General features: G+C 42.3%; 1 protein-coding gene across 4 annotated transcripts in view; it reads left to right on the top strand.

Moving 5' to 3' along the window:
- Positions 1 to 19,603, top strand: part of SCN4A (sodium voltage-gated channel alpha subunit 4) — a 100,487-nt gene that overhangs the window by 64,959 nt on the left and 15,925 nt on the right. For all 4 annotated transcript variants that reach the window (XM_044004189.1, XM_044004188.1, XM_044004190.1 and 1 more), the window contains exons 17-20: positions 5,679 to 6,143; positions 14,358 to 14,493; positions 15,180 to 15,334; positions 18,725 to 18,898. In XM_044004189.1, coding sequence (XP_043860124.1) covers positions 5,679 to 6,143; positions 14,358 to 14,493; positions 15,180 to 15,334; positions 18,725 to 18,898 — 930 coding nt within the window. The remainder of the gene's footprint in view (positions 1 to 5,678; positions 6,144 to 14,357; positions 14,494 to 15,179; positions 15,335 to 18,724; positions 18,899 to 19,603) is intronic.

Raw genomic sequence — 19,603 nt, 5'->3', positions numbered from 1 at the left:
ACGGTCACACAGCTAGAAAGTGTCTGAGGTCAGATTTTAATTCAGGTCCTCTTGACTCCAGGGCCAGTGCTCTATCCACTGCCCCACCTAGCTACCTCTACTGGCCTAGAATATTGAGAGGTTAACTTGCCCAAGGTCACACTGTCAGCACATATTAGATGTGAGACTTGAACCCAGGTCTTCTTGGCTTTGAGGACAGCTCTTTATCTACTGTACCATATGACCTTTCACCTAAACCTTAACTGTTAGTACCAATCTTACCTACTGCCTCCCTGAAGCTATAGTTTCAGTCAGGTAATCTTCTCCGACACACTCCCAAGAAATGGAAGAGGGGTGAGGAAATAGGGAGGTGTGAATGAGGAACCTTCAGAAGGTTTCAAGCAGAGGGGATTGGCTACAAATGTCAGGGTCCTTATAAGGAGGCTGGGGGAAGTAACCTGAAATGAGAGAAGCTGCATAGCATAATGGATAGTTTATCAGACTTAAAGCTAGGAAGACTGAGGGTCACATCTTGCCTCAGACACTAGCTATGTGACCCTGGATAAGTCACTTAACCTCTGTTTGCCTCAGTTTCCACATCTGTAAAATGAAGGGCCTAGACTCAATAACCTCTAAGGTCCTCTTTCTGTACTAAATCAAACATATCCTCTAACACTAAGTCTAATATTCTTTTCACTGTACCACACTAACTCCTAAAATAAAAACAGAACAGAAAACAGCTAAAAAGAACAAGGGAAATAGATGTTACCAAACACCTGGGATGAGTTCATTGCTACAGATGGACATGAAATAATAACTCTTTGTTGCCACAGCTGGATATGGAATGTTGGTCCTGAGCTTTCTGGCAGCCAAGGCAAAAAGGGAAAAATTGGGACTTATTTATTTCTCATTGTCTAGGATCACAGAATGTTAGAGCTAGAAGGGAGAAACCATCTAGTCCAACTTCCTAATTTTATAGTAGGGAAATCTGACAACTAGAGAGGGAAAGTGGCTTGTCTAAGGTCACAAAGCTAGCTGGTAGCAAAGCCAGGATTAGAAGCCAAGTCTGCTGACTCCATAGGACCATAAGTACATCTGACATGGATGAGTTCACATTTTCCTATCCTTCAATCCATTTTAAAATTTAATTTATAATTTTAATTAACATTTATTTGCTGTCCCTCCCACCCACCCACCCCCATTTAAAAGGGAAAAAAAGGAAAAATAAACCTTTGCAATAAATATGCATAATCAAAGTAAGACAAATTCCCACACTGGACATTCCAAAAATCTGTCTCGTTCTTTCCCCTCTGTTGTTCCTTGGAATTATGGATGGTGACTGTATTGGTCAGGGCTCTTGAGTCTATCACAATTTTTTGTCTTTACAATGTTGCTTGTTGTATAAATTGCTTTCCACCTGCTCACTTCATTCTTCATCAATTCATACTTCCCAAATTTCTCTGAAACTGCTCCTTTCATTATTTTTTATGGCACATTAGTATTCCATTACATTCATATACCATAATTTGTTCAGCCATTCCTGAGTTTGAGGAGTATCCCTTTAGTTTTCAGTCTTCTACTACTAAAAGTACTGCTATAAATATTTTGCATATATGAGTCCTTTTCTTCTTTCTTTGATCTCTTGGTGGTACCATTCTAGGAAGGGTGTTTTGTTGTTGTGTTAGTAGCTTGCCATTTCCTTAACCAACTAATTTTACAGATGAGTAAACCGAGGCAAACAGGGTTAAGAGACTTGCCCATGATCACACAACTAGTAAATGTCTGAGACCACATTTGAACTTGTCTTCCTGACTTCATGCACAGTGATGTTCTACCTAGCTGCCTCAGAAGTGGCATAGCTATGTTAAAGAGTATACATTGTTTACTGACTTTGGAAACAGTTTCAAATTGTTCTACAGAACAGCTAGATCCATTCACAGCTCCTCTAACAGAGCATTAATATGCCTGTTTTCCTGCAGCACCTCCAGCACTTGTCATTTTCCTTTTTTGTCATCTTCACCAATCTGAGGGCTATGAAATAGCAGAGTTGCTCTAATTCTCATTTCTCTAATTACTAGTGATTTAGAGGATTTTTTCATGTGACTACTGATAGCTTAAATGTCTTCCTTTGAGAGAACTGCCTCTTCATATCCTTTGGCCTTTTGTCATTTAGGGGATTCTGGCCCTGAATTCAAGAAGGAATTTATCCCATGGTAACTTCTATAAGTGGTTAGCATAATGGACAATGTCTTCAGCTATGGTTTTGCCCAAGACATTTGAAATGTTTATTTCTGAGGTCCGTCCTTTTCTTTTTGATATATTTAGTATTTTATTTTACCCCAATGACACGTAAAAACAATTTTTAAACATTCAACTTTAAAGTTTTGCATTCCAAATTCTCTCCCTCCCTCCCACCCCACCCTCCTTATTGAGAAGGCAGGCAATTTGATATAGGTTATGCATGTACAGTCAAGCAAAACATATTTCCATATTAGTCATGTTGTAAAAGAAAACAGACAAAAAATAAGCCCAAGAAAAATAAGGTTAAAAAAGTATGGTATGATCTGTATTCAGACTCCATTAATTCTTTCTTTGGGGATGAATTACATTTTTCATCATAAGTCCTTCAGAGTTGTCTTGTATCGGTGTATTACTGAGAATAACTGTCATTCACAGGTGATCATCTTACAATATTACCATTACTGTGTACAATGTTTTCTTGGTTCTCATTGCACTTTGCATCAGTTCATGTAAGTCTTTCCAGGTTTTTCTGAGAGCATCCTGCTCATCATTTCTTATAGCATAATAATATTCCAACATAATCATATACAACTTGTTCAGCCATTCCCCAATTGATGGTTGTCTCCTGAGGTCCATCCTTTTTATTTATTTTTTAAATTTTTTAAATTTTTTTTTGGTCCATCCTTTTTAAAAGACTGAAGCTGGGGGCAGCTAGGTGGTGCAGTGGATAGAGCACCGGCCCTGGATTCAGGAGGACCTGAGTTCAAATCCGGCCTCAGACACTTAACACTTACTAGCTGTGTGACCCTGGGCAAGTCACTTAACCCCAATTGCCCCGGAAAAAAAACAAAAAAACAAAAACTGAAATTATATGATTAAGCCCATGAAGCCACATCAACAGAGGAGTCGGTGAATGAGACAAAGAATAGATGGTTAGGGAGGCAGGAGGAATATCAAGAGAGCAAGGTATCCTAGAACATGAGGTGACAGGGAGGCAAGAAGGAAATTTAAGAAGGAATAGGGAGTGGCCAGCAGTATCAAACACACCAGGGGTTAGAGTAAGAATCAGATTTAAGCAAGGGGAAGTGTTTGGCAGTCTTCTAAGAGTACAGTCAGAGTAGAATGTTGGCAAACAGAGTCGGAACTTCAGGGTTTATTTTCTTTTATTAGGAGTGAGGAAATGGAGACCACCATTCTAGAAATGGAGGCAGGAAAGATAGAAAAATAGGACAGGTGCTGTTGGAGTATGTTAGGGTCACAAAATGATTCTGTTTCTTTTAGAAAGCAGCACAGTGTAGTGGAAAGAGTATCAGGCTAGTCAGGAGAGTTGGGTTCAAATCTCAGCTGTGACATTTACAACCTTTGTGACCTTGGACAAGTTGCTTTCAATTGGCTGAGCCTAAGTTGGCTCATTTTGTTATAAAGGGCTTAATGATACTTCTATAAGAGGCAGGATGGAATAATAGATAGAGAACTGGCTTCAAAGTTAAGAAGACCTGAATTCAAATCCCACCTGGGATACAAACTGTCTAGAGGACCGTGGGTAAGTCACATAACCTCCCTGTGCTCTAGGAGACTTTCTAAGTTGTAAAGAAGGTATTCTATGGAGTTTTCTTATTTAGGAATTCTCTTTACTAATGAAACCTACCACAATCCCTAACAATACTTGTACTTCTAGTAAAGGGGCAGCTAGATGGCTCAGTAGATGTAACCTGAGTACGAAAGACCAGAGTTCAAATCCCATCTCAGACACTTAGTAGCTATGTGGCCCTGAAAAAGTCTCTAAAACCCTCTTGGATGCCTTAGTTTCCTCATCTATAAAATAAGGAGAATAGTAGCATCTACCCACCACAGTCCTTATAAGGACAAAATGAGGAAAATTTTGTAATGCACTTTGCAAACCTTCAAGTGCTATGGAAAAACTGGCTTTTATTATCATTCCTTTCCTCACAGGATAGGTATGAGGAAAACGCTTTACAAAACTTAATAGACTTGTGGATGACTAGCACTACTTACTGAGGCAGCTAAGTGCACATTAGATAGTGTTGGGCCTGGAGCAAGGAAGACTCATCTTCCTGAGTTCAAATCTGGCTTCAGACACTTAGCTATGTCACCCTGGGCAAGCCACTTAACCCTGTCTCCCTCAGTTTCCTCATCTATAAAACGAGCTGGAGAAGGAAATGGTAAACTGCTCTAGGATTTTTGTCAAGAAAGCCCAAATGGGGGCAGCTAGGTGGCGCAGTGGATAGAGCACCAGCCCTGGAGTCAGGAGTACCTGAGTTCAAATCCGGCCTCAGACACTTAACACTTACTAGCTGTGTGACCCTGGGCAAGTCACTTAACCCCAATTACCTCATCCAAAAAACAAAAACAAAAAACAAAAAAGAAAAAGAAAAGGAAAGCCCAAATGGGCTCACGAAGAGTCGGACATGATTGAAAGGACTGAACAAAGAAAGCACTGCTACTACTTACTCATACTAGTAATATAAGGGAAATGTATGTTGATATATCAAGGATTTCTGGTGGTGTCGATGTGGAATGTTCCACCTCCAATGCCAGTGGGAACTCTCGAATTTTTTGTAACTTATAGTCTTAGAGAATTGCCATGGTAACACAGCTTGGAAATACTCAGTTTTCCTGATTCCAGTTCTAGTTTTCCATTTATTATATGATCCTCCCTCTCTCATATATGTTGGTTTTGTTTTGTTTTGTTTTGTTTTTTAGTGAGGCAATTGGGGTTAAGTGACTTGCCCAGGGTCACACAGCTAGTAAATGTTAAGTGTCTGAGGCCAGATTTGAACTCAGGTACTCCTGACTCCAGGGCCGGTGCTCTATCCACTGCGCCATCTAGCTGCCCCTCTCATATATGTTTAAAGAAGGGGGAAAAAAAGAATTAACTGGAGGTGGGCCTGTTAAAGATGCTGAAGAGGTTGATGGATCCAGAATCCTCAAAACAAGGGAGGGACGGAGTCCCTCTCCCCATCATCATGTTTCCATGATGTATTGTACCCTTATCCACACAACACCTTGCCTGTCAAGTTCCTTTCTGTAAGCCCAACCTGGAAAAATGTCTGGTTAGTCTCTTCCTAGACAGGTCCTGGGTGACCTACTGTCTAAAGTGACTGCTCTGGGGCAGCTAGGTGGCACAGTGGATAAAGCACCAGCCCTGGATTCAGGAGGACCTGAGTTCAAATCTGGCCTCAGACACTTGAGACTTATTAGCTGTGTGACCCTGGGCAAGTCACTCAACCCTCATTGCCCCACAAAATAATAATAATGTGACTACTCATCAGTCCCTGTTCCCTGGTTTGGGAGGTGGATATAGGTTCTGCCAGTCTTTCCCTATCTTGGATGCAAATGTGGAGGGGGCACAGAATTGCCAAGGGATGGTAGGGCCCCTGCTAGAGGGCATAAACTGGTCCTGGATGAGCTCAGCCATGGTCTCTCCTTCCCTCCAGGTCCTGAACCTATTCCTTGCCCTGCTCCTGAGCTCCTTCAGTGCCGACAGCCTGGCAGCCTCTGACGACGATGGGGAGATGAACAACCTTCAGATTGCCATTGGTCGCATCAGCTGGGGTATTGATTATGCCAAAGCTTTCATCGTGGCCCTCTTACATGGTCAGATCCTGGCTCCTGGGGACATGAAGCAGGCAACTGAGAAGGCCGAGGAGGGGGAAGGTGGAGAAGAAGAAAAGAAGGAGCAACAGCAGCAACAGGAAGAGGAAGACTTAAAGAAGGACAATCACATCCTGAACCACATTGGTGTGGTGGAATGCTCACCAACTAGTATCGAACTTGACCACATGAATTTTATTAATAACCCATACTTGACGGTGCAGGTGCCCATTGCTTCCGAGGAGTCTGACCTGGAGATGCCCACAGAAGAGGAAACAGACACATTTTCTGAGGCTGAAGAAATCAAGGTGAGCACTCCACCCTACCCCACCTCTGTCTCCTTAACAATCACAGAATCATGGAATTTGAGTTGAAAGAGACCTCAGTCAGACGCAAAGGAATCCCCTTTATAATATACATTCCAAAGTCCCCCAGAGACTTTTCTTGAAGACTTCCAAGGAGGGGGAACCCACCACCTCTCAAAGGAGGAAGTTTTCTCTGATATTGAACCTAAATTTCCCTCTTGGCAGATTCCACCTCTTGATGTTGGTTCTACCCTCTAGGGCCAAAGGGAATGAATGTAATCCCTCTTCCTCTAACACATGATTAATATGCAAATACTTGTAAACAGCTCTCTTGTCTCAGAACCCCCCACCCCCCTACCCCCCAGCCAACATGCCTATTTCCTTAACCAGAAACTCACATGCTCAGGATAGTCTCCATATTGTTCAATGTAATTCCTAAACTATGGTACCCAGAAATGAATGTAATACTCAAGATGAGGTCTGATGGAGCCAGAGTATTGTGGGACTATCTCCTTCTTTTCCTGAGTTCACATTAGGATTTTGTTTTGTTTTGTTTTCGTTTTTAAATACCTTTGAACTCAAAATATTTTTAAAATTATATTTATTAATACTTTCTTCTACCTATTAATGCACTGGGTTTATGAACAGTAATCACTCAGTGACATTACAATAACAATCTATATACTTATATACTTTCTTTTTTCTTTTCACGTTAGTTTTTAGCTTGTCACATAACACTGCTGACTCATACTGAGCTTTCAGTCAACTGAGACACTCAGATCTTTTTCAAGCAAGTTGCTGTATGTAACCATGCCTCCCCTATCTTGTACTTGTGAAGTTGACTTTTTTTGGTACTTAAGTGTTGAGACTTTTTTCATTTGTCCCCATTTATCCCTACCTATTTTTGTCCCATTTGCATTTCCAGGGCAAAGGTTATTCCCCTTGGCAAGAGAAAACAGAAGCAAAATAACTAAACAACTCTGCCTTCTTTCCATTGTCAGTTATCACTATCCTATTTCATGTACCCCAAGGTCCTATATCTTCTTTTGATCATCCTTTTTCTCCCAACTTAGTTTTAATAAAAAAAAGTATCATTGTCCTTAGCTTTCCTAATCAGTCTCAGCTCATTCTAAACTTTCACTCTCTAGGTGGTGCAGTGGATAAAGCACCAGCCCTGGATTCAGGAGTACCTGAGTTCAAATCCGGCCTCTGACACTTGACACTTACTGGCTGTGTGACCCTGGGCAAGTCACTTAACCCCCCATAGCCTCGTAAAAACAAACAAACAAACTTTCACTCTCTGGACAATATTTTTATAGGATTTTGACACATTCTTGTATTAATCCCTCATTACTTGGACTTGCTTCCATCTTCTGTGAATTTTTTAAAAATCTAAATTGAATGGTAAATTCCTTATGTGTCTCATAATTTGATATTCTTCAGTTGTCTTCAACTCTTCATGACCCTTTCTGGGGTCTTCTTGGCAAAGATAACTAGAGTGGTTTGACATTTCACTCTCCAGCTTATTTTACAGCTGAGGAAACTGAGGCAAACAAGGTTAAGTGACTTGCTCAGGGTCACACAGCTAGTAAGTATATGAGGCTTTATTTGAAGCGACAAAGACAATCTTGACTACAGGGCCAGTCCCCTATCCACTGCCCCACCCTCATAATTACCTTCAGACAAATCCTATTTTTCCTCCTCACTGGAATTGTTTCCCTTTTATGTCTTCAGGATTTCATTCTTGAGTATATCCAATCTCTCCTGAACTGAATTCCTCAAAAGAAAGTTAACCCATGCAATCCTACCTAGCCTTCTTCTGAATCCTTTGAAATCTGATTTCCCCAAATCTAAGGTTTATTTAGGATTATGTCTGGGTTTTCTCTCCTCAATCACAGGCTCTAAGAAGGAGTACTAACTTCCCTCTAGAATTCCCACCATTTCTACCATAGTGACCAGTTCCTTCACTATTAGTGAGAATCAAATCCAAAATAGAATTTCCCCTTGTTAGTTTCTCAACCTTTTGAAAGATGAAAATGTTACTAAAGCAAGTTGGGAAATTATTAGCTGCTCTGGTTTGGGGGGAGAGAGACAGAAAAAGACACAAAGATACACACACAGAGGGAAGGAGGGAGGGGGAGAGAGAGAGAGAGAGAGAGAGAGAGAGAGAGAGAGAGAGAGAGAGAGAGAGAGAGAGAGAGAGAGAGTTAAATAGATGCTGGGATAGTTGACGTCCCCCTTTAAGTGCCCCATCTGTTTTAGGCTTCTGATCTGTTTCCCAAACTCCTCATCTATGTCCTCCTCCTATACAAGCGGTCTATAGTATAATCCAATGATCATTTCTACTACTCCAAAAACTCTTCTAATTCATTCTTCTTTTGGGGGGGGGGCACCAGGCAATAAGGGTTAAGTGACTTGCCCAAGGTCACACAGCTAGTGTCAAGTGTCTGAGGCCAGATTTTAACTCAGGTCCTCCTGAATCCAGGGCTAGTGCATTATCCACTGCACCACCTAGCTGCCCCCTTACTTTATTCTTCTAATCCAAAGATCATTTCTACTTTTCCACCATTAACTTTCACCCAAACATTATCCACCAAGTTTTCCCCTAATTCCTGAATTTCCTCCTGCAAGGAAACCTTAATATACGATGCTATCCCACCTCTGGTGAACTCATCCAGATCCATATACCAGTCATGGGTTGTGTCCCACCATACGCCTAAGAGGTCAAATTTGCTTTTTTGTGTTAGAACCCCTCACTCATCTTGCTTGTTGTCTAACCTTTAGCCATTTGAGGCCAAGGGTTTTATTCCTAGCTCCTTTCTTGGATTTCATCTTAGGAATCTCTGGGTGTCTTAACCACTATTCTTATCTGAGATCGCTAGATAGCATCGTGGGTAGAATGCTGGGAGACCTGAATTCAAATCCAGCTCCAGATGTTTACTAGCTGTGAGACTGTGAGCAAATCATTGAATCTCTGTTGGTCTCCATTTCCTCAACTATAAAATGGAAATAATAGTAGCACCTACCTCACAAGGTTGTTGTGAAAATCAAATGAGATAATATTTGTAAAAGAAAAAAGTGCTTAACACAGTGCTTGGCACATAGTAGGCACTAGAGAAATGTTTGTTCCATTGCCCTCTTTCCTTCTTCCTACATCATAGCTATTCTCTATGGCATTGAACTTGGGAGATATAAATAGACAGTCTTCTCCATCCCTTTTAGTTTACAGCCTTTTTGATTAGATAATCGCAATATGAATAGCTACTCAGAAAGGCAGCATTAGCATCATAGATAGAGGGCAGATTTTGGAATCAGGAAGACTTGAGTTCAAATTCTGCTTCTGAAACATCCTGCAGAAATCACTCAAGCTCTCAGTGTCCCCAAACAAATCTCTAAATCTATAAAGTTTTTGTTTGTTTGTTTTCTATCAGGCTGGGAGTATGATGGCCACTCACAGCCCAGTCTCACTCCTGATTGACAGGGGTGCTTCAACGTTCTCTGGTTGTTGACCTGGGCCAATCTGACTATCCATCCCCAGCTATGCTCTCAGGGACTCACCATATTGGTGCCAGGTTTAATACCCAGAAACTCAGAACTCCCACTGCTCTGTCCTCCCCAGGATCAGGGATTACAAGCATGCCTCTTTCTGGGTTCTTAAATCTCTACTAGTAAAGGGAATTTTCAAATCAAGAGTTTCCCACATGGTAGAAACCCTGTAGATCCATAGGAGCAAACAAATTAAAATAAAGGCAAATTTATATGGCTTTTTTTTTTTAAGATTTGGGGGGCAGCTAGGTGGCACAGTGAATAGAGCATCTGCCCTGAAGTCGGGAGGACCTAAGTTAAAATCCTTGGACAAGTCACTTAATCCTGATTGCCTCCACACCCCCCCCCCAAAAACACCTTTTTAAGGTTTACTTAAATTTTCCTAACAATCTTAAAATAACTAGTCCTCACTTTTTTAAGTGCCTGAACCCAGATCCACACCATGACACCCACCCCAACCTTCCTCTACTCCAACTTTTCTTCCTTTGAGTCTGTCTGTCCCTCCTCACCCCAGCCCTGCAGTCATCATTAAGACTTTCTGGATCTGTCAAAACCTTTGTCTTTATAAAGGGGACTAGATTCCCTTAGAGCACTGAGTTCTTTTCCTCACTAACTTTCTGTGTATCTATCTCTGAGTCCCTCTATGCTTTTCCCCACGGTATGTTCAGCCCCTCACGCCCCCACCCCTCAACCACACACATACATACAAGATCTATCACCAACTCAGTGTCTATATCTCTCAGGTATAAGTTTTGCAAGCTTGAAACAGCTCCCCAGCAGATGGTGCTGTTGGGCCAGATCACAGTATCTAGATGGGGTTATTAGTGTGGACTATGGCCAACCATTCCAGTATCTTTTTCCAAGAAAACCCCAAACGGGGTCATGAAGAGTCGGACGCGACTCATCAACAACAACTCACTCTCTGGGGTGCTGAGCCACTAGGCCAGAGAGTCTTCATCTTTTTTTTTCTTTTTTTTTTTTTTTGGCGGGGGAAAGGTCATAAACCCCTTCATCAGTTGGGTGGATCCCTTTTCAGAATAATATTTTTTAAAATAATTGGAGGAAATGACAAATTTCAGTTAGGGGTTAGTGAAAAGATTTGATTTTCCCCCCATCCATGTTCCTCAATAATCAGAAATGGACCCCTGTACTACAGCAAGGGTCCTCCCTAAGTCCCTAAGATTTGGGGTAAGAGTTCAAGGAACTAGGGAGAAGCCTTAGAATTGGAAACAGAGGGGTGGCTAGGTTGGTGCAGTGGATAAAGCACCAGCCCTGGATTCAGGAGTACCTGAGTTCAAATCCAGCCTCAGACATTTGTCACTTACTAGCTGTGTGATCCTGGGCAAGTCACTTAACCCTCATTGCCCTGCAAAAAAAATTTTAAAAGAATTGAAAACAGAAAGAGGACTATGTCTCTGGGGAAACTTATTCCAGGAAAACCATTGGCTGGGATATCTATATGATCCCATTCTCCTTTATCCAGGGGAGCCTGGTCAGGTCAAATCAAGAAGCATTTGCTGAGTACCTATGATGTGCTGCTGAACTCTGGGAATGTAAAGAAAGGCAAAAACTAGTCTTTGCCTTCGAGGATCTTGTAGTCTAATGGGGGAGACAACATGCAAACAACTATATACAGACAAGAAATATGCAGGATAAATTAGAAATAACAACAGACAAAAGATACTAGCATTAAAAGGGATTCTTGCAAGAGGGGTTTTTAGCTGATACCTGAAGGAAACTGGGGAAGCCAAAAAATGGAGGTAAGGAGGGAATTCCAGGCAATGGGGGACAACTTATGAAATGGCCTAGTCTAAGGGCAGGTGGGCGGTACAGTGGATAGAGCACTGGTCCTGAAGTCATGAGGACCTGAGTTCAAATCCAGCCTCAGACACTGGACACTTACTAGCTGTGTGACCCTGGGAAAGTCACTTAACCCTGACTGCCTCACCAAAGAAAAAGAAAAGAAAATGCCTACTCTGGTTGTTTGTCCCACATCACACCATACCTCTGGTTCTATGAGATGCTAGAAATTCATACTTTGGCTCAATATGAACCATCCCCTCTCATGTTGTCTGACCTTTGGCAAATCATTTAGGTATTGTGGGACTGTGTATAGAGCATTGGAGTAGAATAAGGAAGGACCTAGGTTTGAAGCCTAGCTCTGATACAAACTAGTTGTGTGACCATAATTAAGTCACTTACCCTTCTGAGCCTCAGGTTCCTCATCTTTAAAATAAATGCCTATAGTACTACTTAACAGACAGGGCTGTTGTGAAGGAAGGAAACATTTATTAAGCACTTACTGTGTGCTAAGCACCATGCAAAGCAATTTACAAATACTATCTATTTGAACTTCACAACAACTCTGGGAAGTAGGTGCTATTACTATCTCCATTTTATAGTTGAGGGTTATACTGAGGTGTACTGAGGTTAAGTGACTTGCTCAGGGTCACACAGTAAGTGTCTGAGGCTAGATCTGAACTCAGGTCTTCCTGACTCCAAGTCCAGCACCTCCCAGCTGCCTCTTGGTGAGACCAAATGAGACAATTTTTATTAAGTTCTATAAAAATATCAATTATTATTCTTTTTATCCTTGCTGACCTTATCTGTAGGGATGAAGGGAAGACAGTTCAAGCCAGGGTTGACCTTCCTAAGGGAGCTGGAAAATCTCTATTGAGTCTCAGCAACCTACTATATGCTATGCACTGTGCTAAGCTCTGGAAATACAAAGAAAAGCAAAAATAGAGGAAATATACTGAAAAGTGGGGGTGAGGTTGGACCTATATATGACCTTTGTTCTAAAAGTTCCCAGAAATGCAATCCGAATCCTCTGAAGGCCAAATTCCTGCTGGGCTAGTCAGCGATGCTGATCATTTATATAGTTGGCATTTATATGGCACGTTAAAATTTGCAAATTGCTTTGCATACATTTTTTTTGGTTGGAACAATGAGGGTTAAGTGACTTGCCCAGGGTCACACAACTAGTAAGTGTCAAGTGTCTGAGGCTGGATTTGAACTCAGGTCCTCCAGAATCCAGGGCAGGTGCTTTATCCACTGTGCTACCTAGCTGCCCCTGCTTTGCATACATTCTCATTTGATCTCCCCCGTGGCACTGTGAGAAAAGTCCTTCCACACATTTTTGCCCCCATTTTACAGGTGAGGAAACTGAGATTTAGAGAAGTGACTTCCCCACAGTCAGGTAAAGCAGCCTTTGCATGAAGATCAGGGAGTACACATCGATTGAGTGCCAGGCTCCATGCTAAGCACCGGGTCCCTGGGCCCAGAGTTCAAAACCTTTGACCTCTCTGCTCTCCCTGAAGACTTTCTTTCTCTTGTTGATGGTCTATATTTTTTTTCAGGGATAACCTTCTCTGGACACTCAAAGACAGAAGGCCCCAGGAGCTCTGAGGATGAGGAGCTGGGGCTAGGGAGGATTTGGTAATGTGACTCTGAAAAACATCAGAGTCTGTCCTAGTCCAGGAAGGAAATAGAAACTGCTTCAGAGGTTCCCCACCCCCCACCTCTCGCCCCAGGGATCAAATTCCTATTGGGTTTAAACTTGAGGCCATGGGCTCAGAGATATTTTCCATCCTGCTTGGATACATTTTGTGGAACAGAGCCTAAGGTATAGATCTTGGGCTGGAAGAATGGCTGAATCTTATGTCTGTGGAGCACCTGACTCCTCCTAGTCTCTCATCTTCCCCTGACTTGGGACCCCCTTGATGTGTCCCTATCTGCTCACTAAACAACCCTGCCACTGGCTACCTCTGGACTTCCTTCTCACTGGCCCATCCCCCCAATTCCCTTAATTTCTCAATAGTAACTCTCTTAACTCATCAATAATTCCTTCTCCCCATCCTTCTTCCCCAATCCTTAGAACAGCAACCCCCCCCCACACACACACATACACACATACATTTCATTGATCTGCCTCCTTAACTTCCTTCCACTTCCAGTTCCTTCCTCATACCATAATAGAGTGAGAGCTAAAAAGGGACCTTGGAGGTTCAACAGTGGTTAGAGTGCTGGGCCAGAAGTCAGGAAGCATTGAGTTCAAATCTAGGCTTACTTACGAGCTATGTGACCCTGGACAAATCACTTAACCTCTGTCTTTCTCAGTTTCCTCAATTGTAAAAAGAGGACCATAAAAGCACCTACCTTCCGGGGTTGTTGTGAGAATAAAATGAGCTATATATACAGTGCCTGACACATAGTAGGTTTTTGATAAATGTTTGGTTCCTTTCCATCCTGGATGCCCCTAAGCAAACTATTTAACCTCTCTCAGCCAAAGTTTCCTAGTCTGTAATTTGAGGATAAAAATAGCAGTTACCTCACCGGGTTGTTACGAGGATCAAATGTGAAAGTGCTATATTAATGCAAGAAAGCTGTTATCTAGCCCAACCCCTTTATTTTACAGATGAGGAAACTGAGGTCTAGAGAGATTAGGTGACTTGCCCAGGGTTACACAGAAGTGTTGGAGGTAGGATTTGAACCCAGGTCTTCCCAACTCCAAGTCTAACACTCTCCACTACTTCAGGCAGTTTTCATCCATCCCCTCCCTTCCATTCCACTCTCCCCAACTCCAGCCTTGCCCCCAGCCCTTCCTGGCTCCAGATCCCTCATGGGGTCCAAGGAGCTGGGGGGTCACTGGGTCTATCTGGTCCCCTGCAGAAGCCACCACCCCCAAAGTATGATGGGAACTCGTCGGTATGCAGTACGGCTGACTACAAACCACCTGAGGAAGAAGAGCAGCCCCAGGAAGAGGAGAACCCTGAAGGAGAGCTTCCTGAGGAGTGTTTCACTGAGGGTGAGAAGCCCTGGGCCCCTGGGGGCCAAGGCCACCCCTACCTCCTCTTTCATCCAAGACAGCACCCTTGCCATGGCCAACATTGGAAGTCTTTTGTTGAGAGCCGTGACGAAGGAGGGGGCCCTCTACCAACCCCCAGGTCCTCAACCCATGCCCAAGAGGGTCCCCAAGAGGTACCTAGGAATCCAAAGGGAAATATTTTGCCTTCTCTTCTAGTCACCCAGTCTAAATACTGACTCACCGTGGGTCTCCTTCCAAGTCCTTTCTTAGAACTAATTTAAACCCAGCCTGGCAAAACTGAATTCTTCTCCTGCCCAGTTTGGTGGTTATTAAAGCACATGTCAGTGGAAAGAAGCCAGAGTTTCCCATGGAGACAGGAGACACTGACATGCATCTTTCTCCTTCCCTGAGCCTTGGTTCATGAAAGATGGAGCAAGTTGGGGGTGGAGTGAAGGGATTAGGAAGTTCAGTGGGGAGACTAGGGGACAGAGAGAAATACAGAGGTCATATTCCTTTTAGTTGAGATGGGAAGAGGCTCCCTTTGAAGTTCCATGAGTATGAATGCGAATGAGGGGAAGTGGGGCATATGATGAAGGAAGGGATCTGATTCTTGCGTAGGATTTGTGACAGGCCCCTATTGTGTAGCAATTCTCTCTCTCCTCCTAGTAACCCTTCTTTCTTCGTAGCCTGTGTAAAGAGATTCCCTTTCCTCTATGTTGACATCACCTCGGATCGGGGGAAAATATGGTGGAACCTTCGAAAGACCTGCTTCAAGATGGTGGAACACAATTGGTTTGAGACATTCATTGTGTTCATGATCCTACTCAGCAGTGGGGCATTGGTGAGTGTCATCTACTGTCCCAGTCCTTCCTCCACCATCTTCCTTGGGTTCCTTTCTGGGGCCCAGCCAAAGGAGAAGACACTATGTCTACACTGCTCAAACCAAGGTCCCTCTTAGCTACTGACAGCAACAGAAGGAAGAATTATCCTAAATGATTCAGATCTAGTTTCTCTTTGATGTATTATTATTATTATATTATTTGATTTATTATTATTAACATATATTAATATATAAATTATATTATTTAATGTTATAACAATAGCCATAATTTATATATCACTTTGAAGTGTGAAAAGCACTTTACATATGTTGTCACATTTGATTCTCACAACAAGCCTGGGAGATAAGTACTACTATTATTCTCCATTTTCCAGATGAGAAAACTGGGTACCAGAGAGATCTTGACTTCTCCAGGGTCATACAGCTAATAAATCTCCAAGGTGGGATTTGAACCCAGGTCTATCTGGCTCTTTATTCATTATGCCACCTAACTACACTTACTAACTAGGTTACCCTGGGCAAGTCACTTAACCTAATTGCCTTAAACATCTGGGGCCATCTCCAGTCGTCCTGATGTATATCTTGTCCCTGGATCCAGATGGATCTGAGGAAAGAGTGAGGTTGGTGACTTTGCACAGCCCTCCCTCACTTAAATCCAATTCAGGGCAAGGCATGACATCACCTCCCAATGTCATGGTCCTCTTCAAGAATGAAGGACAAGGGGCAGCTAGGTGGCGCAGTAGATAGAGCACTGGCCTTGGAGTCAGGAGTACCTGAGTTCAAATCCAGCCTCAGACACTTAATACTTACTAGCTGTGTGACCCTGGGCAAGTCACTTAACTCCAGTTGCCTCACTAAAAAAAAAAAAAAGAATGAAGGACAAATGACAACAAGAAGAACATAACTTTTGGCTCTGGGAATATAGAATGGGTTTTAAACATTTTTTTGTATCTTATGGACCCCTTTGGCAGTCTAGCAAAGTCTATGAGCCCCTTCTCAGAGTGTTGGGTTTTTTGGGAGGGTCAATAAGGGTTAAGTGACTTGCCCAGGGTCACACAGCTAGTAAGTGCCAAGTGTCTGAGGCTGGATTTGAACTCAGGTCCTCCTGAATCCAGGGCCAGGTGCACCTAGCTGTTCCTCAGAGTGTTTTAAAATACATTAATTAAAATACAGAGGATTCCAAAGGAAATCAATTACATTGAAATGCAGCTATACAAATATTTTTCTCATCCGAAGTCATAGACCTCCTGAAATCTATCCAATGGACTTTTTGGGGTCCCACGGACCCCAGGGTAAGAACTCTTGCTTTATAGGGTTTGTTATTTTAAAAACGATAGGTTGGCCTTTATTCTACTTGACTCAGGTCGGTGATGCTTTATCTGCAATTTCTGTGTTTCCTAGACCACTTGGGGAAGTCAGATTAGGATTCTGTGCAGTTAGATGCTACCTGCTACTCTAGGACATTTCTAATCTTCCTCATTGCCAGTGATTTCTACCCCTTGAATTATTTATATTGCTTTTTATTTATCTGTGTGACTATTATAAGCTCTCCTCTCCTCCAACCCCACCCCCCCAAAAAATATTAGCTTCAAAGATAGATACCATTTTGTTCTTGTTTTGATATCTCCGGTGACTAGAACCAATCATATAGAATGGGTGCTTAGTAAATGTTTGATGAATTGAATTAAAATTTAAAAATAGCTTTTTTGGGAGATGTTGTTTCAGTGTTGCTAAATTTTCTTCTGTTAAAAAATCTTTGTTATGAGGGAAAGCTCTCTGGGAGAGAGAGAGATACAGGAATGATTCTTATTCTTATAGATGTGCTATTTAAAATCTAAATGTGTGGTTGCTTTAAATTAGAAGCTTTACCACCAGTCTTTGGGCATTAAGCACTTATTAAAGCATACCAGGTATTCACGTGGAGTTCAGAAAGTTAAGAAAAGGCCTATCTAGCCTAGAGTTCCAGCCTGGTCAGGTTTTTCCTCAAGTCCTCCACCACAAGCTTGCTTCAACCATGAACTCCTCTCAAACTGAGTATGGAAGCTTTTTATAGATCTGGAATAGAGGTGGTCCTTACACACTGCTTCAAGCTGATTGATAGGCATCATCCAAATCCATTGGTTCACTGGACTTGAAGGTGGTCTAGAGTTGAGTTCAAAGTCCTTAGCTTCTGAGAACAATACCTCCTTAAGGGCCAGCCAGCTGTGGTTATAATCTAATTAACTTGAAGTAGGCTAATCAGCAAAATCAATCACACTCACTTAATTCAATCAGTTTAGATTAATCTCCAGGTGGGCCTTTGAGTATCTGCCAAATCCCATTATTTTCTCACATAGATTTGAGAAAGAACTTTATCATATATTTAAAAGGAATAGCAAGTTGTACATAATAGATTTGCAGTTTCATGTGCAATCATCCTTTTTATTACATGATGTTATGGAAATGTTTTTTATTTCATAACTTAAAAATAAAATAAACAAATGTGAAAATAATTTTTAAAAGAGAAAGATATGGGAAAAATCCAAGTGATATGAATAAAAATCTTTTTTTTAAAAAGCGTTACTGGGGCAGCTAGGAGGCACAGTGGATAGAGCACTGGCCCTGGAGTCAGGAGTACCTGAGTTCAAATCCGGCCTCAGACACTTAACACTTACTAGCTGTGTGACCCTGGGCAAGTCACTTAACCCCAATTGCCTCACTTTAAAAAAAAAAAAAAAGCATTACTGTCCATAATCCACAGAGAGGATAATCATTGAGATTTGACTGTATTGGACATAGATGAATAGTAGGGGTTTTTAGTTTGGAGGTTTTTTAATCCCTTGGGGGAGCTTTCTAACTTCTCCAAAGGGTAGATGTCTTAGGGTACTATACCTTAGTAACTCTGCCTGTGGTGGCCCCTAACCCTGTCCATAACATCTCAGCTGAGGACTGAATAATTGTAACTATCCCATTCTGCAGTTAACTGTTTGGTCGAATTCCAGCTGGGTACTGTTTTCTGTCAAAGGATGATATCATTTAGGGGATAGAGCTAGCAGCTAGGTGGCACAGTGGATAGAGTGCTGGGCCTGGAGTTAGGAAGACTCATCTTCCTGAGTTCAAATCTGGCCTCAGACACTAACTGTGTGATCCTGAGCAAGTCACTTCACCATGTTTGCCTCAGTTCCTCATCTGTAAAATGAGCTGGAGAAGGAAAAGCCAGACCACTCTAATGTCTTCAACAAGAAAACCCCAAGTGGGGTCACCAAAGGTGGGCCATCACTGAAAAACAACTGAACACCAAGACTTGAGACCAATTCCCTCTTCCATCCCTCCCAAGGTTGCTCCTGGAAGCACATCTCTCCATCTTTCCCTCCCTCCATATGTGTTCATGGGTATCTGTCTCCCATCTAGGCATTCGAAGACATCTACATTGAGCAACGGAAGGTGATCCGGACAATCCTGGAGTACGCGGACAAGGTTTTCTCCTATGTATTCGTCTTGGAGATGCTGCTCAAGTGGGTGGCTTATGGCTTTAAGGTGTATTTTACCAACGCCTGGTGCTGGCTTGACTTCCTCATTGTAGATGTGAGTCACCATGCTGGGGATCAATGTCACTCGGCTCCCTTCAAAGGTGGAGCGGGAGGGAAGTAGGAGTACCTGAAGGCCAGGGTCCCAACCAAGACTGTTCTCTTCAGTTTATGCAATGACCTTTCATTAAGTGCCTACCCTATACCTAGGCAAGATAAAAATGAACACACTTCCTGTCCTCAAAAAGCTTGCATTCTAATAGACTATGTAGCCTAGCTTTCAAAGTAAGGGGATGAGGGACAGTTAGGTGGATTCAGGAGGACCTGACTTCAAATTTGACCTCAGACTCTTGACACTTACTAGCTGTGTGACCCTGGGCAAGTCATTTAACCCTCATTGCCCCACAAAAAACAACAACAACAACAACAAAACAAACAAAAAAGCAAAGTAAGGGGATGTCAGAGCCTGGTATTTGCCCAAGGGATAGGTAGAAAGATCCCAAAGAGACTGAATCTGGACAAAGAAGAGATTAGACAGGGTTTGGGTGGAAGAAATGGAAAAGGAGGTGGGAATGTGGGCAATTTATGGTGCAAATATCTCATATTTGTATAGCTTTTTATCCTTTCAAAGCCTTTTCACCTATTTTGTCACATTCAATCTTCATGGCAACTCTATCAAGTAGGTAGGGAGGTTATTTTTATTTATTTTTTTAAAAATTTTTTTGCGGGGCAGTGAGGGTTAAGTGACTTGCCCAGGGTCACA

Source organism: Dromiciops gliroides, chromosome 4 (genome assembly GCF_019393635.1).
Source record: "Dromiciops gliroides isolate mDroGli1 chromosome 4, mDroGli1.pri, whole genome shotgun sequence".
Taxonomy (NCBI): domain Eukaryota; kingdom Metazoa; phylum Chordata; class Mammalia; order Microbiotheria; family Microbiotheriidae; genus Dromiciops; species Dromiciops gliroides.
The sequence above is the reverse complement of the archived record's forward strand: the minus strand, read 5'-3'. Positions and strand labels throughout refer to the sequence as shown.